At 37.0% G+C, this 26389-nt stretch overlaps 2 protein-coding genes across 2 annotated transcripts in view; one reads left to right on the top strand and one right to left on the bottom strand.

Moving 5' to 3' along the window:
• Positions 1–5109: 5109 nt before the first annotated feature.
• PRG4 (proteoglycan 4) lies at positions 5110–25933 on the top strand. Its single transcript, XM_007451145.1, is given in 12 exon segments — positions 5110–5185; positions 8089–8211; positions 9516–9635; positions 17461–17624; positions 18346–18457; positions 19888–21768; positions 22345–22422; positions 22955–23091; positions 23374–23530; positions 23978–24172; positions 24620–24745; positions 25527–25933. Coding segments are annotated over 12 exon segments (3267 nt in total). The 3' UTR covers positions 25625–25933.
• TPR (translocated promoter region, nuclear basket protein) overlaps positions 25823–26389 on the bottom strand; it is a 65152-nt gene continuing 64585 nt past the window's right edge. Inside the window, exon 53 of the mRNA XM_007451154.1 lies at positions 25823–25878. Within this exon, the coding sequence (XP_007451216.1) occupies positions 25823–25878 (56 nt within the window). The remainder of the gene's footprint in view (positions 25879–26389) is intronic.

Here is a 26389-nt window from a genome sequence, read left to right on the forward strand (position 1 = left end):
ATTCCTGCTTTGGAATGACTCAATGAAATGTCCTCCACCGTGTCTCTTGGGAGACTTACCTCCTGTCCCACGTATTTGTGGTCCTTCATCCACACCCAAACTTTGCTCCCACTCTCTGAATTTCCCAATCTCAAGTATTTGTCACACTGAGTTATTAAAGCACCCTGATTCACTTTCACTCACTTAAACAGTTATGTGGAAATTACTCATGTTGTTGGCTCCTGGAAAATAAATTTGTAATGATTTTTTCTGAGCTGTCATATAATATGCTTCCTTGACATCTGGAATCCAAGTGCGGTGGAGTGGAGTGATAACAATGCTATAGTGGTAACAGTTAGAAAACAGATATGATGGCAAAGTAGCCATTAGAAGAAAGACAATAAACTTGAGTTAAATTCAACAAGCAGATATAGAGTATCAATCAGGTACAAAAAGAATCTACACTAGCTGTGAAAAAGGCTACAAAATGAGCAAGATGTAATCACTCTGGAACCTTCAGAAGCTTATGACTTAGTGGGAAAATGGATATTGACAAGTATGAAATGCCTTATAGATTACAAATAAAGCTATATAGGAGTGCAAAGTAAGCAGTTATTAACCCTGGATATGAGAGCATATGGGCCATAGAATTCATTAACATCTTGGGCTTTGTAGCCAGACAGGCCTAGGTTAAAATACTAACTTTACCATTTACTGGCTTTCTAGTTTTTCCATCTTAAGCAAATTACTTAATCTTCTGTGTCTCAACTATCTCAAAGATAAAATGGGTTTAATTATAATAATTATCTCATCAGATCACTGGGAAGCTCAATTAAGCCACGCACATGTGCCACGTAGCCTTCTGTGAGAAGGGGCAAAAGAGGACTTTTAGGTCAAGCAATTTCCTGTTAGGAAAGCAGAGTGGAAGTTGTACATATCCATCTACTGACATTTCACTGGAGAAAATGTAGTCACCTGGTCACACACAACTGAAGGGGGAGCTGGGCAATGGAATCTCTAGTTGGACAGCTAGAAAAAGGTAGAAAAGATCCAGAGCAATTATCAGATGGCCACAATCTCCAAAAGCAAATGCAATAATTCTTATCTAATGGTCAGACTTTTGATCCACATCCAGAAAAAAAGCCGCAGCTCTGTGAAAATGCCATGAACAGAGCAGACAGAGCAGACGAGAACCAAATCCTCATCTCTATTCCATAGGAGAGGAGAGATGTTGCACTTCGAGAGTACGCTAATTTGACATTGTGAGCGAAATTAGGGCAGTAGAGAGGAAGCTTGCATCTGTGGTTTTCCCCTGGTAGCCTTCAGTTTTTCCTAGGCTGCTGTTGGAAGAAAATGAAACATCAAAAGTGTGGAAAGGCAGAGAGAAGCCAATCGGTACAGACACGCTGGCTACAGGGCAAAGTGACAGCTAACAGCAGGGATGGAGACAGGGCACGCCAAGCAGAAGGGTACATGGGTCTGGGATAATTTAATACAGTGAAAGTATCCCTAAACACACTTGAATGTTCTCCAAAAGCATCACTGTGTTGCTGACAAGCACAGAAACTGATGTTCATGAGGGTGAACTGGGTGAAGAACATCCCTAGAAGATGGGTATAGGATCCAATATTATTTACATTTTCTCCACCTCTCTTTATCCCCCTCCCTATCTCTCCTGCACCAAAAACCAATCCTGAGATAATTTTTATCCCAATTAAATGAGATTTAAGTGAACATTAAGAAAATACATTTAGGACTTCCCTGGTGGCACAGTGGTTGAGAGTCCACCTGCTGATGCAGGGGATGCGGGTTTATGCCCCAATCCGGGAAGATCCCACATGCCGCGGAGTGGCTGGGCCCGTGAGCCATGGCCGCTGAGCCTGCGCGTCCTGAGCCTGTGCTCCGCAACGGGAGAGGCCACAGCAGTGAGAGGCTTTCGTAACGCCAAAAAAAAAAAAAAAAAAAAAAAAAAAGAAAATACATTTAATGAGAAAAGAAATCTCAAAGGTGGAACCTGTAATCTAATGGAACAATTTCTGTGTGGTCAACAAGGAAGGTTAAATGGCCCAATATTGACAGAATCAAGCATTTAGTACAATTCATAAAGATATATTTAGTAGATAAAATTTAAATGCTGCCATGCTTTGAAGGCAAACTTTACTCACCCAGATAGCCTCATTACCCAATAGAATTATGCAAATCAGGTTAAACCTCATGAACTTGATATTTAATAAAGTTTCTCATTTTTTTCATACTTTAGTATGCAGAGAAAACACGTTTGATGACAATGAGTATTTCTCAATGGATATGTTTAAAATTATTATTGGTCATAATTGTGTGTGGGTATTGTTTTACTTGTCAGTTTTCCAAGCCTAGAAGATGAACTTAACAAGAGTTACTAGAGCAGATTTTTCAATCACTTCAAAAATGTCACTGTCCGTCATTCTAATGAATTTGTCCAAAGAAGGAAAATATTACAGATAGCTCTAAAAACAATAATCAGAAATCAATTTATGTTTTAAGAATATGTGTCTGTGTGTATATCTGTATCTGATATTCTTGGTATTCCCAGCATTTCAAACAAATAATAAGAAAACACCATCTGACTTGAAATTACTAAGCTTCTAGCATCCCCTTCTGGACCTCAGGAAAGCTAAGAATTAAGAGAATTCAATTCCATCCAACAGGATCTGCTGTACATCTACTAAGTATTGATTAGTGATTTTAAGTAAGATAACTCATACTCTTTAGCCGGCTTCACCCCCAAACGGAGAGTCTGCCATAAAGATACAGAGCAAGAAGTCATCTGGATCTCAGGAACAAGGAGTAACCAAGACCTAGAAAGCTCTCAGAACACTCTGCCTCTCTCTGCGTGACCGCTTCCTTTACTTGCATGTCTTTATTCTGAAGGACTTTCTCTACTTCTTTCGACCATAGACAAACTGGTAATCTCTGGATTGCAATTTCAAATTTCCAGGACAGGGAAACATATTAGCCCGGTTTATTTCAGGTTTCTACTGCCAACCCTGCCAGCTGAGGCTGATGTGGCAAGATCACATATACGAAAGCAGCTAAAAGGGAAATAACCCTAAAGTTAGGGAGGTAGTTCCCAGAGAAAGGAGATTATTTAGAGGTGATCAGATAGTCTCTAAATTGTCCTTATACATTATACACTTAGCCTGGAATAAGAATTTTGGGAACAAAAGAGATGTTTATATTATAATCCCTGTCTTTACAAAGGTTACAATCTCATAGACCCACATGTAATCATGAAGGAGTAAAATTTAGTACTGTGTTTAAGTACTGAAGTGATGGAAAGGGAGCTGAATATAGTGGAAACATGATGAAACCTCCTTTATGTATCCTTAGATGGGTCACAGATTCTTGATTTGTGGCTCTTCATCTTATCTGTAAAATATGGATGATAACATTTAACTTAAAGGCATTTTTTTGGTGATAATTAAGTGCAGCACCTACCAAACACATAGTAAACAGCAGAATCCAGGTTAACCCAGTTTGGTTTAACAAGCTTGTATTAAACACATCCTTGGTGAAGCACTGGACTAGATCCTGGCAAAAGAATTAAACGTAGGTGTTTGTTGTCCTTGGGAAATTCACAGACTGTTGGAGGAGGGGTGGGGTGGTGGTGGAGAGGAAACAGATGAACAGTTAATTCAATGATTCTGGATGTGCTTTGGATTGATCTGACAAGTTTTGGGGGGGTGCTAGGAATAAACTGGGTCTTATGGAGGTAGATAGGACTTGAACAGGAACGCTGCATATCAAACTGGGTAAAACCTTGAGCTAGTTGACCCAGCTCGGCAAGGTTGACAGTTCACATTTTCTCTGTGGCAAGGAAGTTAATTAGTAAGTAAAAAGACCTTTTCCAAACAATGCTGGGCTTAAATAAAGGGGCTAAGGGAGATATCAATGCAATTTTTAAGCAGGTTTTTACATAGTAAAGGAAGTTATAAAATCCACAGTGTACATCATCTACCAATAGGTAGAATCGAAAGCATATTTTTTGCGCTCAGTGAAAATGAAAATACTCAAGAAACGTACATTAGAATTAAGAGTATAAGTTCAGAAAACTTATGCCACAAACTGACACTAGATAAGTTTCAAAATCACTCTTTGCTGGATTAACTGGGGGAAAAAAAAGAAAGAAATGACACCAGCATTTGACTATTTTAAAGTTGCTGCACTAGTCAAAGCCTGCCAGAGCAATTTACCATCTCAGAACAATTTGTTCACTTCACTTAGAAATTAGAAGTGTGTTTGGGCCAATAAATCTAAATTTATTTGTAGTAGTCACTTTTCTTAATGGAAGTGTTTTTCAGATGTTGCCTAAGTCTAGTCGTCTGGGACCTCTTCCAATAAATGAGGAAAGTTTGATTTCATAGGTTGTCACTGTTGATTTTGTCTAACCTTTGGACTAATTGGTTCATCCCAATGTATTTGCCCTGATATATAAGACTTCCAGGACATTGGAGAAATTCATCTCTCCTTTTACGGGTAAGTGTCAAAGTTAACTTGCTTCATGGAATTAAATGTGTTTTCAGTTCAATAGGGATATACCTTATTAAAGGTGTTTGAAAAGATTTATAAGGATAGTGGTTGGAAAGTTTTGAAAAGGATCACATTTATGCAATACACCTGCTGGAAGCTTATAAATTTATTTTAAGAGTTAAGGGAAAGTTGGAATGATAACTCTTGTTTGTTAAATTAAATTTTACTGAAGTTGTTTTTTTTTTTTTTTTCCCCCCAAGATAGGATTTAAACCCTGCACTGTAAGTACATGCTGTAATTTGAATAGAGTTTGAAGATAAGTCTGTTTTCTATGTGGGGAGATTCTAAAGTATTAAAATCGTCAGTAACATGACTATGATGGTGATTTGATTATTTTTTTCTGTATAAGATTAAATCTAATGGTCAAATATTTACAATGAATTAAGGCTGGTTACTTTTAAAAGTCTTGTTTCAAGAATCAGATGGTTTATATCATTAAATTGCATTGTAAAAACTACTGAAACACTGTATGTAACACAGGCATAAATTAGTGGTGAGATTCAAGAGCAGTTTTCTGATACTTTTTTCTTTTCAGCAAGGGCTCAGTACCCGAAAACAACTATGGAGAGGAAAATACTTCCCATTTACTTTTTGTTACTGCTTTCTGTTTTCTTGATTCAGCAAGTTTCTTCTCAAGGTAATTTAACCATCAAAAATACTTTTATTTAACAACTATTGCTAATCATTCAGTTCTGACTTTTATGACAACAAAAGAAATAGATTTCTAAAAACGTATATTTGTTTGAGTTTAATACATAGTAAAACCTTAAAATTATGTATAGAATATATAGCATATTTATAAGCATTTTGTATTATGAAGTTTTTCATGAAGTTTTGAGCTTTTCAATAGAATAATTTTTGTACTAATTATTCCTATAGTTCTCCCAAAGGTTTAAAAAAATATAGACACTTACACAATAAAACTATGCTGAAATGATACAATATCATCAGATTAACTGAAATGAACAATATGTATATAGTATATAATTTTTTCCTACATGTTTACAAAGAAATTTAATCTTTTACATCAAATAAATTAAGGCATCATGTCGATATAGATATATTACAATGAACATTTACAATGTTTCAAATGATATTTTATTAATCTTGAAAATGTGCCTTCTTTCTTATAAGGACTGTTCATCCAGATATAAATTTACACAGGTATGAATGTCATTTTATATTATAATATTGAACCATTCAAAGCCATCCAAAAACAGAGTTAGTCCTGGATGAACAGTTCTTGTTATTCATTTTTAGAGAATGTTAAGGTACATTCAGTGTAATCACCTTAACAGAAGTCTCTAGCATCACAAGGTAAATTACTTAACAATAACACCAAGCTTTGGATTTTTGTTTCCTTTTCCTTTTTTTTTTTTTTGGTTCAAGTTATTATTTTTTAAAATTAATTTTTATTGGAGTATGGTTGCTTTACAATGTCCTTTTCTTTTTTTTTCTTTGATAAGCAAAATCTGAGAGAAGAAAAATCAAGGTGCATGACTGTTATGGCATTGTTTACATTTCCAGTAAAATAATTAAATAACCCTGAGCATGTGAGATAGCTGCCTGCCATGGACATAGTTTCAGAATCACTTAGATAAGGTGGAAAAATGCATGAAAGAAAATATATTTAATCAGGAATGACGAATACCAGGGTGTATCCAAACCCTCTGCTCTCTCAGAATAATATTACAAGGTTCATAACACTGGGTGCATTTCCTAAGCTACCTCTCCTCTGTGATACAATTGGCTGTTCACTAGAACAGTTTTACTCTCCTTTAAATAAATGAAATTAAAATTAGTTGTTAAAATCAACATCAGTAAAAGTAGGACAGCCATTAAATCTATGGAAATAAATTTTCCTGTAAAGATGATTGACTTCCTATTTCAGAAATCTGCTAGTTATAAAAGAGTAAACTTTTGATGTTGCCTTGTCTGCTTTTCTTGCCTTCTCAGCCTCTTCCCATTCTTTTTTCTTTATATATATGTATTTATATACATACACTATATATGATATGCATTTTTGTATGTATTGTGCACATGTGTATGTAAAAAGTTCTGAAAGTTGTCCTAACGTTTAGTGTTTTATTTGCATATTAAAACTTTAACTTTCCTGGACTCATTATTTTGAGTAATTTTTCAGTGTGCTTCTGCATCCCTCTATGGATTTAGGACATTGCACCTGCCAGTTTCTATTCCAGAGATGGATTCAGTTGTTACATTTCTGAGGTTATCTTTCAGGGAGGTTTTCAAAGTGTTTTCTAAATGACTTAAAAATATATTTAAGGATAATTATGCTTCTGTTTTTGTTTTGTTTTACCCAAAATAACTCTGTTCATGACCTTTATTCAAGTCCAGATGCTTTTCAAGAGTCACCTATTTGGTACTCTCCTTAGTGGTGGTCGTAAGCATCTGACTTCCCCAACACTTATAGCGCCCAGTTATCCCCACCCATGAAAGGAGCAGGGGCCTAGGAAAGTTTGTGCTGGCATGACTAGCTTGCTGTAAACGTATGATCAGAAATGAGAGGCAATGTGATCAGGACAAGTTTGGGTATCAGAATCAGATATATCAGAGTTCAAATTCTAGGTGGGCTGTTTACTTAGGATGACCATATAATTTACTATGCAAATCAAGACACTTCTAAGAGTGAAAGAGGTCACTATGAATGATTTTTTTAAATTTATTTATTTTATTTTTGGCTGCATTGGGTCTTTGTTGCTGTGCCCAGGCTTTCTTTAGTTGTGTCGAGTGGGGGCTACTCTTGGTTGCAGTGTGCGGGCTTCTCATTGAGGTGGCTTCTCTTGTTGCAGAGCACGGGCTCTAGGTGCGCAGGCTTCAGTAGTTGTGGCTCGCAGGCTCTAGAGCGCAGGCTCAGTAGTTGTGGCGCACGGGCTTAGTTGCTTTGTGGCATGTGGGATCTTCCCAGACCAGGGCTCAAACCCGTGTCCCCTGCATTGGCAGGAGGATTCTTAACCACTGAGCCACCAGGGAAGTCCACTATGAATGATTAATAGGTATTAATTGACCTGTAATACATATATACTGGAGTTATTAAGTAGCTGCGTGCCCTTGAGCAAGTTATTAAAATTTCCGTGTTTCAGCTTTCTTATCTCTAAAAAAGAGACTACTAATACTCTCCTGGCAACGTTTCATAAGCATTAGAGATAATGTATGACTCAGTGCCCAGCACAGAGATGCTCAGTAAATGGCAACTAGTCATCATCCTAGTAGCAGCATCAGTAGAGCTGTAGCTGCCAGCCCTCCTCCAGGAATACCACCCTCTTTTGTGCAAAGCCATTACTCAGCCTGATTTTCAAAAGTGCATTTATCTTCTCAGTCTAGTAATGAATAAAATGGCATGATCAAGGTCACCTAGGAGACCAGGCAAAAGTCACCTGGACCCATTGCTAACCATCATTCCCAACCTTTCCAACTGATAAAATTCTGCCTCATCAAGCAGCTTTGTCCTCCTCCCTAGATTTCTTCCTTTTTACAAAGTGGCTTGGCCCTGTTTACACTAGTATTGTATAATTTTAGATTTATCAAGCTGTGCAGGGAGATGTGGGGAAGGGTATTCTAGAGATGCCACCTGCAACTGTGATTATAACTGTCAACACTACATGGAGTGCTGCCCTGACTTCAAGAAAGTCTGCGCTGTAGGTAAGTCCTGAGAGCTGGTGTCTCCTCTGTCAAGCACATGCCCTGTGAGAGTCTCCTTGCACCCCTTGCAGTGCTGTTGTCACACTATTTCACTTCTCTGTGCTGAAGTGCCTTTCCCTTCCCTTGCGTAAATGCTGCAGTGTGCTGTGCCTGAGGGTGGTGTCAAAGCTTGTGATCACTGGGGGAGGTTAAGGGGAGCCTGGAAGTCTGTCACTTGCACAAGGTTACTGACTAGTGCCAAGTATCATGTCTTGTTTTAAATAGAGACAATACTATGACTCAGGAATCATTAAATAAACAGTAATGAGTAATTCTTTGCTATTTACCAGAGAGGTAATTGCTTAGGGATGGAGCCCTTCAATAGCTTCATCAAAAAATTCATGGACATAAAATAATCTTGCTTACTGTTTAACTTTTTGGTATTAACATGTTTCTAAATTACCTGAAAAAGGCACTTTAAAAGTGTTTAATAATGAGTGTATAATGATGAATTTCAGTTACATCCCAAAGGGTATGAATTTTAAATTATGATACTTCATTTAAACATACTTTGAACCATTTTCTTGTTAATGTGCAAATATTTCATATTTAATTTATGAAAGTTATAATTAAAAGTGGCTCAAAGTTATATTTGCTTCAGAATTTGCATGTGAAGTTGATAAATATATTGTTGTACAATTTGTTTGTTGTGTAAGGTAATTATTTCAAATAGGCCTGGGTAAATCATCGTGGCTTTAACCAAGGCTTTTTTGGAAATGAGCAGGCTTCTTATATAGTCCATATCATGGGATTAGGCTGAAATCTTTCAACTCTACACCATACCCAGTATGTCATGACAAAGATTTCTGTATTATAAATGATTTTTGAGCCTAAACAGTGACCTATTTATATTAAGCCAGCTCTTTAGAATATACTGTTGTAGAATATGCATGTTCAATTGACAAAAATCTACTTAAAAAGTAGCAGTATCAAAAGGAGAGAATGGTGGGAATTCATATGAAGTGTACTTACCTCCTTAGGCATTTCCCAATTTTCCACTGTCCATACATGAAATGACTCAGACAGCATTGGGGTGTCTCTTGGAGCCTTGAAGGGCAAGAAAATTTTCCTTAGTCACCATATTTCTTTCTTGAGCAGGGCTGTCTCCACTTGGGAAACCATCTATCTTCCAAATTCCAAATAAAAAACTTAGCTATGCACTTTTGGAACTCTAGTCAGCTATAAGGTGGGAAATGGCTATCAATACATGGGCATGACTGATTATGTAACCAATAATCCATAATGTTTTGTTTTGCTCTGGGTAGAGTTTTCCTGTAAAGGCCGCTGCTTCGAGTCCTTTTCAAGAGGGAGGGCATGTGACTGTGACTCAGAATGTAAGAAGTACGGCAAGTGTTGTTCCGATTATGAGAGTTTTTGTGAAAAAGGTAAGCATCTCAGTACCAATCAGTGCCTCTCAGTACAGCCAGATCTGTGCACCTATCTTAGCTTCACTGATAATGTCTTAACATGCGGTACAACTCAGGTCATGATTTTACTAACATATATGCTATTTCATATTAATTTTGTTTCACCAAGATGAATTAAAGAAGGAATGCTTCTTATAAAGCACTCCCTGGCTCAGCCAGGCTCCAGGAGTGCAAGTGATTGCAGGTTGAGTAACGGAGAGGATAGGGGCTGGGCATACATGCTTTTCTCCTCCAGGTGTGGTTCAATTTCAGGTTAAATCAACAGTAAGCAGCTCATTTGATGATTTCTTGTCTAATCCTATGGTGATGACCCCACAAAGTCAACTGTCCTTTGAGCTACCTGTGCTTTTGCTCTCAATATTTTTGAGTGTATATTTGAGGACAGAATCAACACATCCAGCTTCTCTGAACTAGTAAATTTGAGTCAGTTTAAAGCACTAAGTTGATAGGCAAACCAAGAAGCTAACTGTCCATTGTATTTCCCTTCTGATCTCTACAGTCCTCTCAGTAGTCTCTATCTAAATGCCTGTGTGTGAAGGAGTCAATAAAAAGAGGTAGTTCCATTTTAAAATCCTCTTCTCTGGTTTTGGTCCTGAAGGAGTACTCTTGAGGGCATAATAAAACCCTCCAGATTTACCAAAAAAAAAAAAAGGACTTTAAACAATGTACTTAAATAATGAATTCCTTTCTTTTACCAAATGTTTGTTCTTAAATCCTATTCTGTTAAAACAAGAGTATCTATGGGGGTAAAAGTGAAAATAAGCATTGCTTGCATAATCTTATTTTATTTAAACAAGGCTGCACCTTCTGCTTCTTTCAAACAGTGGAGAAATAGGGTGGAAAACTATTAATCAGCATAGTTAAGGAATATTTCTTAACTCTTCAATGTTTTCATTGGAGAGCATTCCAAAAATAATGGAGACAACCCCCTGTGATCAAAATCACAGAGTTCAGAGTTCCTACAGCTTTCAGAAGGACACATGAGATGAGTGTTCCATATTTACTCATCACTCTGATAGTTGTTTTGGCTGTGAGACAAAAAACTAAGAATTTATTTTGGGCAGAGGATGGATGGGGAGGGAAGATGGTTAGAGAATGACAAAGCATTGAGAGAACATGTTAATAAAGACAATAGTTTATGCTACCAAGTGGTGGGTCAGATTACTTGAGGTTTTTGTAAAACTCAAGGATAAAAAATTGATGAAGGTAGTGCATCATTTACAGAATTCACAGAGATAGTCAGGGTCCAACTGAAAATGAAGGCATCAACTAGATCTTCAGTACTTCATTTTTATTTATTTTCTTTTAAATTTTATTTTACTTATTTTTTTTATACAGCAGGTTCTTATTAGTCATCCATTTTATACATATTAGTGTATATATGTCAATCCCAAACTCTCAATTCATCACACCAACAACCCCCCTGCAGCTTTCCCCGCTTCGTGTCCATATGTTTGTTCTCTACGTCCATGTCTCAAGTTCTGCCCGGAAAACCAGTTTATTTGTACCATTTATCTAGGTTCCACATATATGCGTTAATATACGATATTTGTTTTTCTCTTTCTGGCTTACTTCACTCTGTATGACAGTCACTAGATCCATCCACGTCTCTACAAATGACCCAATTTTAATCCTTTTTATGGCTGAGAAATATTCCATTGTATATATGTACCACAAATTCTTTATCCATTCGTCTGTCAATGGGCATTTAGGTTGCTTCCATGACCTGGCTATTGTAAAAGGTGCTGCAAAGAACATTGGGGTGCATGTGCCTTTTTGAATTATGGTTTTCTCTGGGTGTATGCCCAGTAGTGGGATTGCTGAATCACATGGTAATTCTATTTTTAGTTTTTTACCAAACCTCCATACTGTTCTCCATAGTGGCTGTATCAAATTACATTCCCACCAAGAGTGCAAGAGGGTACCCTTTTCTCCACACCCTCTCCAGCATTTGTTGTTTGTAGATTTTCTGATGATGCCCATTCTAACTGGTGTGAGGTGATACCTCAATGTAGTTTTGATTTGCATTTCTCTAATAATTAGTGATGTTGAGCAGCTTTTCATGTGCTTCTTGGCCACCTGTATGTCTTCTTTGGAGAAATGTCTATTTAGGCCTTCTGCCCATTTTTGGATTGGGTTGTTTGTTTTTTTTTTAATATTGAGCTGCAGGAGCTGTTTATATATTTTGGAGATTAATCCTTTGTCCATTGATTCGTTTGCAAATATTTTCTCCCATTCTGAGGGTTGTCTTTTCATCTTGTTTATGGTTTCCTTTGCTGTGTGAAAGCTTTGAAGTTTCATTAGGTCCCATGTGTTTATTTTTGTTTTTATTTCCATTACTCTAGGAGGTGGATCAAAAAAAGATCTTGCTGTGATTTATGTCAAAGAGTGCCCTTCCTATGTTTTCCTCTAAGAGTTTTATACCGCCCGGTCTTACATTTAGGTCTCGAATCCAGTTTGAGAGTATTTTTGTGTATCGTGTTAGGGAGTGTTCTAATTTCATTTTCTACATATAGCTGTCCAGTTTTCCCAGCACCACATATTGAAGAGACTGTCTTTTCTCCACTGTATATCCTTGCCTGCTTTGTCATAGATTAGTTGACCATAGGTGCATGGGTTTACCTCTGGGCTTTCTATCTTGTTCCATTGATCTATGTTTCTGTTTTTGTGCCAGTACCATATTGTCTCGATTACTGTAGCTCTGTAGTATAGTCTGAAGTCAGGGAGTCTGATTCCTCCAGCTCCATTTTTTTCCCTCAAGACTGCTTTGGCTATTTGGGGACTTTTGTGTCTCCATACAAATTTTAAGATTTTTTGTTCTAGTTCCATAAAAAATGCCATTGGTAATTTGATAGGGATTGCATTGAATATGTAGATTGCTTTGGGTAGTATAGTCATTTTCACAATATTGATTCTTCCAATCCAAGAATATGGTATATCTCTCCATCTGTTGGTATCATCTTTAATTTCTTACATGTGTCTTATAGTTTTCTGCATACAGGACTTTTGTCTCCCTAGGTAGGTTTATTCCTAGGTATTTTATTCTTTTTGTTGCAATGGTAAATGGGAGTGTTTCCTTAATTTCTCTTTCACATTTTTCATCGTTAATGTATAGGAAAGCAAGAGATTTCTGTGCATTAATTTGTATTCTGCAACTTTACCAAATTCATTGATTAGCTCTAGTTGTTTTCTGGTGGCATTTTTAGAGTTCTCTATGTATAGTATCATGTCATCTGCAAACAGTGACAGTTTTACTTCTTCTTTTCCAATTTATATTCCTTTTATTTCTTTTTCTTCTCTGATTGCCGTGGCTAGGACTTCCAAAACTATGTTGAATAATAGTGGTGAGAGTGGATATCCTTGTCATGTTCCTGATCTCAGAGGAAATGCTTTTAGTTTATCACCATTGAGAATGATGTTTGATGTGGGTTTGTCATACATGGCTTTTACTATGTTGAGGTAGGTTCGCTCTATGCCCACTTTCTGGAGAGTTTTTTTTATCATAAATCGGTGTTGAATTTTGTCAAAAGCTTTTTCTGCATCTATTGAGATGATCATATGGTTTTTATTCTTCAATTTGTTAATATGGTGTATCGCATTGATTGATTTGCGTATATTGAGGAATCTTTGCATCCCTGGGATAAATCCCACTTGATCATGGTGTACAATCCTTTTAATGTGTTGCTGGATTCTCTTTGCTAGAATTTTGTTGAGGATTTTTGCATCTATATTCATGAGTGATATTGGTCTGTAACTTTCTTCTTTTGTAGTATCTTTGTCTGGTTTTGGTATCAGGGTTATGGTGGCCTCATAGAATGAGTTTGGGAGTGTTCCTTCCTCTGCAATTTTTTGGAAGAGTTTGAGAAGGATGGGTGTTAGCTCTTCTCTAAATGTTTGATAGAATTCCCCTGTGAAGCCATCTGTCCTGGATTTTGTTTGTTGGAAGAATTTTAGTCACTGTTTCAATTTCATTACTTGTGATTGGGCTGTTCATATTTTCTATTTCTTCCTGGTTCAGTCTTGGAAGGTTATGGCTTTCTAAGAATTTATCCATTTCTTCCAGGTTGTCCATTTTATTGGCATAGAGTTGCTTGTAGTAGTCTCTTAGGATGCTTTGTGTTTCTGCAGTGTCTGTTGTAACTTCTCCTTTTTCCTTTCTAATTTTATTGATTTGAGTCCTCTCTCTCTTTTTCTTGATGAGTCTGGTTAATGGTTTATCAATTTTGTTTATCTTTTCAAAGAACCAGCTTTTAGTTTTTTTAATCTTTGTTATTTTTTTCTTTGTTTCTATTTCATTTATTTCTGCTCTGATCCTTATGATTTCTTTCCTTCTGGTATCTTTCAGTTTTGTTTGTTCATCTTTCTCTAGTTCCTTTAGGTGTAAAGTTAGATTGTTTATTTGAGATTTTTCTTGTTTCTCGAGGTAGGCTTGTATAGCTGTAAACTTCCCTCTTAAAACTGCTTTTGCTGCATCCCATAGGTTTTGGATCATCGTGTTTTCATTGTCATTTGTCTGTAGGTATTTTTTGATATCCTTTTTGATTTCTTCAGTGATCTCTTGGTTATTTAGTAACGTATTGTTTAGCCTCCATGTGTTTGTGTTTTTTACATTTTTTCCCCTGTAACTGATTTCTAATCTCATAGCGTTGTGGTCAGAAAAGATGCTTGATATGATTTCAATTTTCTTAAATTTACTGAGGCTTGATTTGTGACCCAAGATGTGATCTATCCTGGAGAATGTTCCATGCGCACTTGAGAAGAACGTGTAATCTGCTGTTTTTGCATGGAATGTCCTATAAATATCAATTATATCTATCTGGTCTATTGTATCATTTAAAGCTTCTCTTTCCTTATTCATTTTCATTTTGGATGATCTGTCCATTGGTGTAAGTGAGGTGTTAACATCCCCCACTGTTATTGTGTTACTGTTGATTTCCTCTTTCATAGCTGTTAGCAGTAGCCTTATGTATTGAGGTGCTCTTATATTGGGTGCATATATATTTATAATTGTTTTATCTTCTTCTTGGATTGATCTCTTGATCATTATGTAGTGTCCTTCTTTGTCTCTTGTAACATTCTTAATTTTAAAGTCTTATTTTATCTGATATGAGTATAGCTACTCCAGCCTTCTTTTGATTTCCATTTGCATGGGATATCTTTTTCCACCCCCTCACACTCAGTCTGTATGTGTCCCTAGGTCTGAAGTGGGTCTCTTGTAGACAGCATATATATGGGTCTTGTTTTTGTATCCATTCAGCAAGCTTGTGTCTTTTGGTTGGAGCATTTAATCCATTCACGTTTAAGGTAATTATCGAGATGTGTGCTCTTATGACCATTTTCTTAATTGTTTTGGGTTTGTTTTCGTAGGTCCCTTCTTCTGTTGTGTTTCCCACTTAGAAAAGTTCCTTTAGCATTTGTTGTAGAGCTGGTTTAGTGGTGCTGAATTCCCTTAGCTTTTGTGTGTCTGTAAAGCTTTTGATTTCTCCATCAAATCGGAATGAGATCCTTGCCAGCTAGAGTAATCTTGCTTGTAGGTTCTTCCCTTTCATCACTTTAAGTATATCATGCCACTCCCTTCTGGCTTGTAGAGTTTCTGCTGAGAAATCAGCTGTTAACCTTATGGGAGGTACCTTGTATGTTATTTTTCCCTTGCTGCTTTCAATACTTTTTCTTTGTTTTTAATTTTTGCCAGTTTGATTATTATGTGTTTTGGCATGTTTCTCCTCTATGGGACTCGCTGTGCTTCCTGGACTTGGGTGGCTATTTCGTTTCCCATGTTAGGGAAGTTTTCAACTATAATCTCGTCACATATTTTCTCCAGTCCTTTCTCTCTCTTCTCCTTCTGGGACCCCTATAATGCGATTGCTGTTGCATGTAATGTTGTCCCAGAGGTCTCTTAGGCTGTCTTCATTTCTTTTCATTCTTTTTTCTTTATTCTGTTCCGCAGCAGTGAATTCCACCATTCTGGCTTCCAGGTCACTTTTCCATTCTTCTGCGTCAGTTATTCTGCTATTGATTTCTTCTGGTGTAGTTTTCATTTCAGTTATTGTAGTTTATCTCTGTTTGTTTGCTCTTTAATTCTTCTAGGTCTTTATTAAACATTTCTTGCATGTTCTCGATCTTTGCCTCCATTCTTTTTCCGAGGTCCTGAATCATCTTCACTATCATTATTGTGAATTCTTTTTCTGGAAGGTTGCCTATGTCCACTTCATTTAGTTGTTTTTCTGGGGTTTTATCTTTTTCCTTCATCTGGTACATAGCCCTCTGACTTTTCACCTTGTCTATCTTTCTGTGAATGTGGTTTTTGTTCCACAGGCTGCAGGATTGTAGTTCTTAGTATTTCATTTAAAAAAAATAACAATCAAACTATCTTGCATCTCACCACTTAGTCTTTTTTTAAAAATTAATTAATTTATTTTTGGCTGTGTTGGGTCTTCTTTGCTGCATGCGGGCTTTCTCCAGTTGTGGCAAGCAGGGGCTACTCTTTGTGTCAGTGAGTGGGCTTCTCATTGCAGTGGCTTCTCTTGTTGCAGAGCACAGGCTCTAGGTGTGTGGGCTTCAGTAGTTGTGGAATGTGGGCTCAGTAGTCGTGTCGCATGGGCTTAGTTGCTCCACAGCATGTGGGTTCTTCCTGGACCAGGGCTCCAACCCATGTCCCCTGCATTGGCAGGCGGATTCTTTACCACTGCACCACCAGGGAACACTTACTTGTTTTAAGATTGCTATAGATACCACTTGTAGGCATCTATATATCTCAGTCATAACATTTCAAGAATTGAAGCAGTCAAGCGCCTCTGAATATGGGTGAGAAAACAATCCAAGAAGTTAAATAGTTTGCTCAAGATCACTAGTTAGAATGTGATAAAACCGTTTCTTGAGTTGAGGTACCTGGTGTTTTTGTGGGGTGGGAGGAGAAAGAGGGAAAGGTATGGTGGTCAGTTCATGCAGATTGCAAAAACAGAGTTCTGAGGAGAAGTTTGGTAAGAGCAGGAGGATTTATCACCACTGTCCTCTACCCAGAGTGCTTCCCCCCACCCTGTTCTCTGCTTTCTTATCTTTCAGAAGTCCTTCTTTTCTTCTGGTTCCTAATGGTCAAAACATATTCCACATAGGTTAAAAAGATACACATCAAACCACTAAGCTGTTTATCTTGGAGAAGGGCAATACATTTTGAGGAAAGCATACTGTGAAGGTGTGAAATTCTTCCACGAGTTAATATTTATGTAGAACTTTTGTAATTAAAATAAAGAAAAAAAGAAATGTAAATTGGTATTATTTGATTTAAATGAATATGAAAACAGGAAAATGTAATTTTTATATTTATCTTCTCGAGAGCACAAACATCTGTCAACCACATGCAGTGATTATCTTGATATCACAGAAGGCTGGCACAAAGTATAGAGCTCATAAAGTATTTTTTAGGCAGGCAAATACCTTCAGAAATCATCTAGAAGAAACACCTCTGTTTGCAGGCAAGAGAGGTTCAGGAGGGTTTGCCCATTTGCCCAAGGTCACGACAAACCCTTGTAGGTCTAGAACTGGAAGTCTTCTGACTCCTGAGCCTTTGCTCCCCATCATAATTTACAATTTGAGAACCAATTTTTTTTTTTTGTAGCAATGCATCTTCAGATAGCTTGGAGTAGTTGGTGTTGGGCCAAGAGCCTGCCTATACAGGTTTTCACCAGCATTTACTCTTGAAGCCAGATGCATCAGTGCCTTTCACAGTTAGAGTTGCTGATGAATATGAACAAGAAATTAACTGACCCATCTTGCTTGGTCTCAGTGCCCAGTCCTGCATCACCACCACCTTCAAAGTCTGCACCTCCACCCCCAGGAGCAACTCAGACCATCAAATCAACAACCAAACGTTCACCCAAATCATCAAGCAAGAAGACTAAGAAAGTTATAGAATCAGAGGAAATAACAGAAGGTAGGAAGATGACAGATGTAAAAAAAGGAGGTTTCTGAGATGAAATAACCTGTAGGTGGACTTTTATAAGACTCCTCATAGTACAGGGTGATCTTCTGAGTCATTAAAGGCTCATCACACTGCTTGTTTTAGGGCAGAGTTTAAGCCAAAGTATAAATGCTCAGTTATTTATTTTCCTTATTTACCAAACTCAGTATGGGACTAAGTTAAAATAATCAGAAGAAACAAGTCTTACTGTTTAAAAACAAACAAAAAAAAGCCATGATTTTGTTTGCAGAACAATTTGATTCTGTAAGATATGGGGAGGGCTTCCCTGGTGGCGCAGTGGTTGAGAGTCCGCCTGCCGATGCAGGGGACACGGGTTTGTGCCCCGGTCTGGTAAGATCCCACATGCTGCGGAGCGGCTGGGCCCATGAGCCATGGCCGCTGAGCCTGCGCATTCGGAGCCTGTGCTCTGCAATGGGAGAGGCCACAACAGTGAGAGGCCCGCGTACCGCAAAAAAAAAAAAAAAAGATAGGGGGAAGTTGAGAGAAAGTTACACTGCTAGTTATCTGTGACAAGCTCAGGTGCCTTGCTTTTAACTGACATTTACAAGAGCTGTTGCTCATAGTACTGATAAAACAAAAGCAGAACACAGACATTTGTAGATCAATAAACAGCATTTTTTGTTGTATTTCAACTGGCAGTTCTTTTTTGCTTTAAATCACAGTTGGTGTGATCAACTTTTTGATTTATAGAACACTGTTTCTGAAAATCAAGAGTCTTCCTCCACCTCTTCCTCAACTTTTCGGAAAATCAAGTTTTCCAAAAATTCAGCTGCTAATAGATAGTTAAAGAAGAAACCCAAAGGTTTGAGCATTGATAAAGATCAGTGACTATATCAATGCCATGTTAACAATGACCTAAAAGTAAGGCGTGTGGGTAGAATGATTTGAGGACATTTCAATATTTGGGGGCGGGGTATGTAACTTCATAAAAATTACTTTAGAAGATACCAGTGAAAATTTCCTATAGGAAATTAGTGCCAAGCAGCTAGGAAACCACTCTATAAAGCAAAGGAAGAAGATACTATAGAAGCAACTGTAGAACCACAGGATGGCACCAGAGATGACTATTAAGTTTTCTATTTCAAGTCCTGTCTACCTGATATCATCGCTTTCTTCTCTTTCCTCTATCTTGTCTTTTCATTTCTCCTTCCCCAGATTTATTTTATTTAACTTTTATATACTTCCTTAAGTGTTTTAAAATGTTAATCCATTAAATTCTCATACATTTCTGAGAAAGGCAATATTATTATCCACATTTTACAGATCCTCTTTATTATTTTCCTAATAAATTATGTCATATCTGGCTGATTTTTCTGTAGTAAACTACAGAATTGGCTATTACCTCCTGAAAAGAGATTCCCTTTGTTCTGCTTTTTTATTATTTCCTGAATTTCTAAAGTACATTCTCATTCTCCAGGAAATACTGGATTTTGGATACTGGAGTTTTGAAGAACTCATTTCCTGGGTGGTTATTTCCCTGAAGCCTTCTTTCCAGCTGAATAGCCAGATATTTAATCTTTGAGTTATCCAGAGAGTCTTGCACACAATAGAAGTGTTTGCTAAATGGAGCTCATCTCAGTGATCTGCCTCTTGGGCTCTGTATGTCACCTATGGGGTAGCTGCTAGGGGAAATCCTGTTAAACAGGGTCCTTTTGCTGCCATGGCATCCTAATCTCCTCTCTGTATCCCGAGACTGCTGAGTTTATTCAGGTAGAGGAAAGAAAGCAGTTGAAAGCCATGTGCACAGAAGCAGGCTTAAGCAGGAACCATGGGGGTGACTGCAACAGATTCCTTGGATGTAGTTATAGAGGCCTCTGAGGGAATTGGTGCAGTGAGTCTAAAAGATGTTGGAACTAGGTTTCCAGTAGGAAGGAAGTGGCACTGAGCAATAAGGAATAAGAAGAGTTGAGAAAGTGACGGGCAAAGAACATTGACATAAAGAGTAGAATTAGTGTTATTGATCATATTGATCATTTCAAAGTTGCCACTTGCTTCCATATATGCTATTGAGTTTTACTTGTGTTTTTCACCCCTTATCCCATTCATTCCCTAAAATAGCCCAATAAGATAGGTTGAGCATTTATCATTTTACAGTAAATTAACAGATATGTTAGAAATGAGCAATTTGCCTAGAGACAACACAGCTAGTCAATGATAAGGATGGCATCTTTATGTCACTACTAAAGAAAAAAAACTATACAAAAATAAAAGGCGTATATGTTTTTTCACTAGCAAAAGACAAGAAGAAAAGAACCCCTAAAAAGAAACCTATCCCAGAACCACCAGTAATAGATGAAGCTGGAAATGGACCGGACAATCGTGATTTCAAACTCACCCCAACTCCTAACATTCCCACCACTCAAAGTAATAAAGTTACCACAACTCCCAAGATTACAATAGTAAAACCAATACTTTCTAAACCCAGTATTCCACCTAATTCTGACACAACTAAAGAGACGCCTTTGACAGCCAATAAGGAGACAACAGATGAAACTAAAGAGACCTCTACAACAAATAAACAGACTTCAACTACTGCAAAAGAGAAGACTACTTCGGCTAAAGAGACACAAAATGCAGAGAAAACACCTACTAAAGATTTTGCACCCACATCTGAAGTTCCTGCTACATCTACACTCAAAGCTGAAACTATAAGCAAATCCCCTGCTCTCACCTCTTCCAAAGAGCCAGATCCCACCACCAAGGAATCTACACCCACCACCACCAAGGAGCCAGCTCCCACCACCAAGGCATCTACACCCACCGCCACCAAGGAGCCAGCTCCCACCACCAAGGCATCTACACCCACCGCCACCAAGGAGCCTGCTCCCACCACCAAGGCATCTACACCCATCACCACCAAGGAACCAGCTTCCACCACCAAGGAATCTACACCCATCACCACCAAAGAGCCAGCTCCCACCACCACCAAGAAGCAAGCTCCCACCACCCCCAAAGAGCCAGCTCCCACCACCAAGGAATCTACACCCATCACCACCAAAGAGCCAGCTCCCACCACCAAGGAACCTACACCCATCACCACCGAAGAGCCAGCTCCCACCACCACCAAGGTGCCTGCTCCCACCACCACCAAGGAGCAAGCTCCCACCACCAAGGAATCTACACCCATCACCACCAAAGAGCCAGCTCCCACTACCACCAAGGAGAAAGCTCTCACCACCAAGCAATCTACACCCATCACCACCAAAGAGCCAGCTCCCACTACCACCAAGGAGCAAGCTCTCACCACCAAGGAATCTACACCCATCACCACCAAAGAGCCAGCTCCCATCACCACCAAGGTGCCTGCTCCCACCACCCCCAAGGAGCCAGCTTCTGCCAGCTCCAAGGAACCTACTCCAAGTTCTAATACACCTGCTCCAACCACCTCAGAGGCCTCTACTTCAGCTATCACCATGGAGCCTCCCACTACTCCTAAGGGCCCTGCTGAATCAACTCCTGAGTTTCCTGTAGAACCCACACCAAAGACTCTTGAAAACAGTCCCAAGGAGCCTGCTGTACCTACAACCAAGGCTCCTAAAGTGACTAAACCTGAAATGACTACAACAGCTAAAGACAAGGCCACAGAAAAAGACACAACTGATACTATGGCATCATCCAAAATTACTCTTAAAGCAACAACTCCTGCATCCAAAGTAATGACAGCAACCCAAAAGACAACTGAAGAGACTACAAGCAAACCTGAACCAACAACAGCTATACCAAAAGGTACAGCTACTAACTCTCAAGTGACAACTCCTAAACCCCAAAAACCAACCAAAGCACCCAAAAAGCTCACTTGTACCAAAAAGACAAAAACACCTAAAGTGACAAAACCAAAGACTACACCAACTCCCCCAATGACATCAGCAATGCCTAAATCAAACCCTACCTCTTTAGCAGAAGCCAAGCTCCAAACCACCACCAGCCCTAACCAAACTCCCAACTCAGAAATAATCGAAGTAAATCCAAAGAATGAAGATGCAGATGCTACTGAAGGAGAAAAACCTCACATGACTCCTAGGCCCCCTGTGTTAACTCCTATAGTTATTCCAGGCACTGATTTCATAGGGAGAGGACCCAGTCAAGGCATTGGCATCAACCCTGTGTTTTCAGGTAATATGAATCAGTTACTTTCACGTTTAAAACTGACAATGTTAACTTAAATCTTTCTGAACCAGGATGCCCTGATTTAGTATTATTCTATTGATATATATTATTTAGAACCCTGAACTTGTGAAGTTTTACATCTTCTCTACAGGTAAGCAGAGGGGTAATCACAGTAAGTTTATTTTGTTATTTGGAAAATCAAGTAATAACCTAGGATTGCAAAAATCTGCAATATTGTTTTCCAAACCAATTTCACAGGGCAATCAGAATTGAGAAACAGAATTTCACATTGAGATTGAATATCCAATACTTGTCTAATTTAGAAGATCAGGTACCCTTACCCATTCCAGTTCATAATTTATTTTTATATAACACTTTTTGAATAATATCACCTCTAAGTAAGACAACTATGAAATATATCACTTCTTTTTCACCTCTGAAATACATGTACCTCAAATTATACTCTTCAAGAGCTTAGGAAAGGGTGAACAGAGGAAATAGAACCCAGTGGGTTCTGTTTTGAAAAGAACGGAACACTTTTCTCATTTTTATATTGGTTTAATTTGTGTTAATTTGTTTTAGATGAGACTAATTTATGCAACGGTAAGCCAGTAGATGGACTGACTACTTTGCACAATGGGACATTAGTTGCATTTCGAGGTGAGTTTTGCACACATTTCTTTTTGTTTATGAGAGCAAGAGCCATGGGAGAGTACAAGTTTGGGCTGAGCTTCCTGGAGGGAAACCTGATTGATTAACTTACCTCACACAGTATTATAAGGACCTGAGGGTAAATACCAAATATTGGATTAACAAAATTGGACACAGTAAAGTAACAAACAAAATAAGTTATTTAATTATAACTCCTTAATGCTAACAGGTAAAGAAAATGAGATAAGTGATTTTCTGTAAATCACAAAGCCAGAAGGCTCTTTCTAGAGAAGCTGGGAAACTAAAATATTTTAAGTTATGCTAAATTTCAGACTTGAGAAATATCTACTCTCAGAAATGTTCAAATACTACCTTCTGTATTAGTACTAAAAATTCTGACTAAACATCATAGAATGCTTGTTAACACATTCAATCTGCTTCTTTATGATAAACTGTTTTTAAAAGATTGCATTTTGATTTCTTCTGAGATAGGTTTTAGTCTTCATTCAGTTTGTAGGCTGATCATCACTTTCAATTTTAGGTCATTATTTCTGGATGCTAAATGCATTCAGTCCACCATCTCCACCTCGTAGAATTACTGAAGTTTGGGGCATTCCCTCCCCCATTGATACTGTTTTTACTAGATGCAACTGTGAAGGAAAAACTTTCTTCTTTAAGGTAAGAAAAATATCTTTGTGAGAGAATTCAGCAAATAGTTATTCTTTATTATGACAATTAAACCTCCACTTCAGAAGGGTCTCCATATTTTAATAAACTATCATTAAAATTTAATAAATATTTAACACTCAATTTGGTAACACTGTCAACTTATTCAAATACTTAACTAAGTTAAAACTTTCTCCCTATACTTAAATTTAAGAATGAGTTCCTAACTTTTTTTTCCCCCTTTTTAACCTTTTAAAATAGCTGTTCACATCATTTCCTCTTTTTAATTACCAGGATTCTCAGTACTGGCGTTTCACCAATGATATAAAAGATGCAGGGTATCCCAAACTAATTTCCAAAGGATTTGGAGGACTAAATGGAAAAATAGTGGCAACTCTCTCAATAGCTAAATACAAGAACAGACCTGAATCTGTGTATTTTTTCAAGAGAGGTATGTGTTACATAATTAACAAAATTAAAAAACTTTTAAGGAGTGATCTGTCAGGATCAATATTTCCATTTATTATAGGGTTTACTGTCAAAAGGTATCTTTAATGGCTAGAATCAAGTACTTTCAATTAAAAAATAAAAAGGGCAGTCTTCGTATTTAGCTCTCTCAACATGCAAATCAAAATTTCATGAGTTTTCAGGACATTGATATAAAGAATGTCATTTATTTTCAAGTTAAATATATAACTATGCAATTTGTTGGCTTTATTCACAAGTACTTTGAGATTTAGTAATTATTTTTATAATACCTTGACTAATAACCATTATTAATGTCTGGACATACTTTATGAAAAACATTGATTCCTCTACCTTGTAAAAACTCTTTTCCATCTCTTTTGGGAATTAAAATTAATTTTCATATTGTATGTGATTTTCTAATTCATCATAGGTGGCAGCATTCAGCAGTATACTTATAAACAGGAACCCACCCAAAAGTGTACTAGAAGAAAGCTTGCTATAAATTATCCAGTGTATGGAGGAACGACACAGGTTAGGAGACGATTTGAACGTGCTATAGAGCCTTCTCAAATACACACCATCAGAATTCACTATTCACCCATCAGAGTCAATTATCAAGACAAAGGTAATATTTTTTACTGTGTTAAAAATTCTTACACATGAAGTAGATGTAATAGTTTCTTAGAGTATAGCTTATTAAATATAAATACTGACCATATAACCCTAATACTTATTAATGCAAAACATCAATTTGCTTCAATGAATGACCAAAGATCAATACTTTTTTCTTGTGGCTAAGAAAGGCAATTTATTCAGGCTTGTTAATTGTAATACCATTAACCAAGAACATTAAATCCAAATCTGTAACCCTTAAAACAGTCCTAAAAGGTAGATATTTGTACCATATCAGAGATAGCAAAAGCTGAGGCATTGAAGTTAACTCACCCAAGGTAACAGAGCTACTGAGTGACCAAACTGGGATTAAAACCCAGGTCTGTTTGACTCAAACAGCTGCTTTTTCCAATACAGTACATTGCCTTTCAATCTGATACCTTTAAAGTGTCATCCGCAGGTTTCCTCCATAATGAAGTTAAAGTGAGTACACTGTGGAGAGGACTTCCAAATGTGGTTACTTCAGCTATATCACTGCCCAACATCAGAAAACCTGATGGCTACGATTACTATGCCTTTTCTAAAGGTAAGTTATTAAGTAAAGTCTTAATAGCTTTCTGAAGATGGTATCTAATCTCTGAAACATGAATAAATTCAAAGCAAAAACAAGTGTTCAATGGTGACTAAAGGTGAGAAATTAAATTACATCACTTATTCTAATTATTCTGAAGAAAAGTTTAGATTTTTGCTTTACTTTCAATTAAATTGAATGGATTGCAATTCATTTCTGCCCTATCGTTCATGAGATTAAAGCCTATTATGAAGAAACATCCATTTAATTGAGTAAAACTGCTACTGAAAACAATATTTAACTTCTATTATCTGTGGCATTTAACAGAGGTCTTGTTTGCCACGAAGTTGTACTGATTTACATCATTACACAGTCTGTAAGATCAGAAAGAAGTTGCTGAGAAACTAATTTTATTAACAAAATTATATTACCTGGGATATTTTTCTTTGAAAAATCCATAAAAATATGTTATTCTGCCTATATGTCATCAGAATGTATTTTTTTTAAAGAATAACCCCCCCAAAAAAGAATAAAACCCAAATGAATTATTTTTTAAACTAACTCGGTTTTCTCAAATTCTTACTTTGAAAAAGCAGAGTTAAACCTAATTTTATTGAAAGATGGTGAAAGATCAGTCAAGGCAATTGTTTTTGTCAGAAAGTTCAAATTAATTAATACATTTCTGATATTAAAATGATAAATACTGTCTTTGAGTATAATAATAAATATAAACTATTTTTAAGTTCAAGTGTTTTGTTTTCTTTTTAATTGAAAAAATGACTTCTCTTCTGTTTAGATCAATACTATAACATCGATGTGCCAACTAGAACAGCAAGAGCCATTACTACTCGTTCTGGACAGACCTTATCTAATGTCTGGTACAACTGTCCTTAGACTGATGGGCAAAGGAAGAATCGACTAACTAAAATGAAGAAAAGAATGATAAATTTTGACACTGACACACATTTTATTAATAAAGAATGTTGATATAAGCATACCAATTTAAATACAAAAATGTTTTTCAACTCGACAATCATCACACTAAAACAGATTTGACTATCTTATTCACAGTTATTATAGTTTTTAGAACATTTAATTAATATTTCCTCTATTTATTCCTCCTCTCCCTCCCATTGCATGGCTCATACCTATAAGAGAGAAAAAGAATTAAACTGAATGCATCTTTTAAAAAGTTAGCTCAAAAGTAGAGTATTCACTTACCCTAGTTCATTATAAAAATTTTCAAGATCAAGTGTGCAGGCATGTAGACAAAAAGCTGTTAGATATGTCACATCTTCAATGGAACTTACACCAATCAGATTAATGTTTTATTACATGAATGCAATCTCTAACAATTACATTGGAAAACAGAGATTGAAATTTTACATTTCTTTTACTAGCTAAACAAGTCACAAAGCTTTATTCTGACGTATAAAAAGTATAACAACAATAGGCAGAGATGTAACAAGTAGTTACATCTACATAGCACTATAACAGTTTAGCTTTTCCAGATTATACCATGAATTTAAGGAAGAAATGAATAAAAATAAAATGTAAGCACATATTCATGATATACCTATGGTATACAAACTTGTCTGCAAGATGTTTACAGATTAGTAAACATCACATGCTCAATGTGTACTTAATCAACCCTTGGAA

This window comes from Lipotes vexillifer, unplaced genomic scaffold (genome assembly GCF_000442215.2).
Source record: "Lipotes vexillifer unplaced genomic scaffold, Lipotes_vexillifer_v1.1 scaffold343, whole genome shotgun sequence".
Taxonomy (NCBI): Eukaryota; Metazoa; Chordata; class Mammalia; order Artiodactyla; family Lipotidae; genus Lipotes; species Lipotes vexillifer.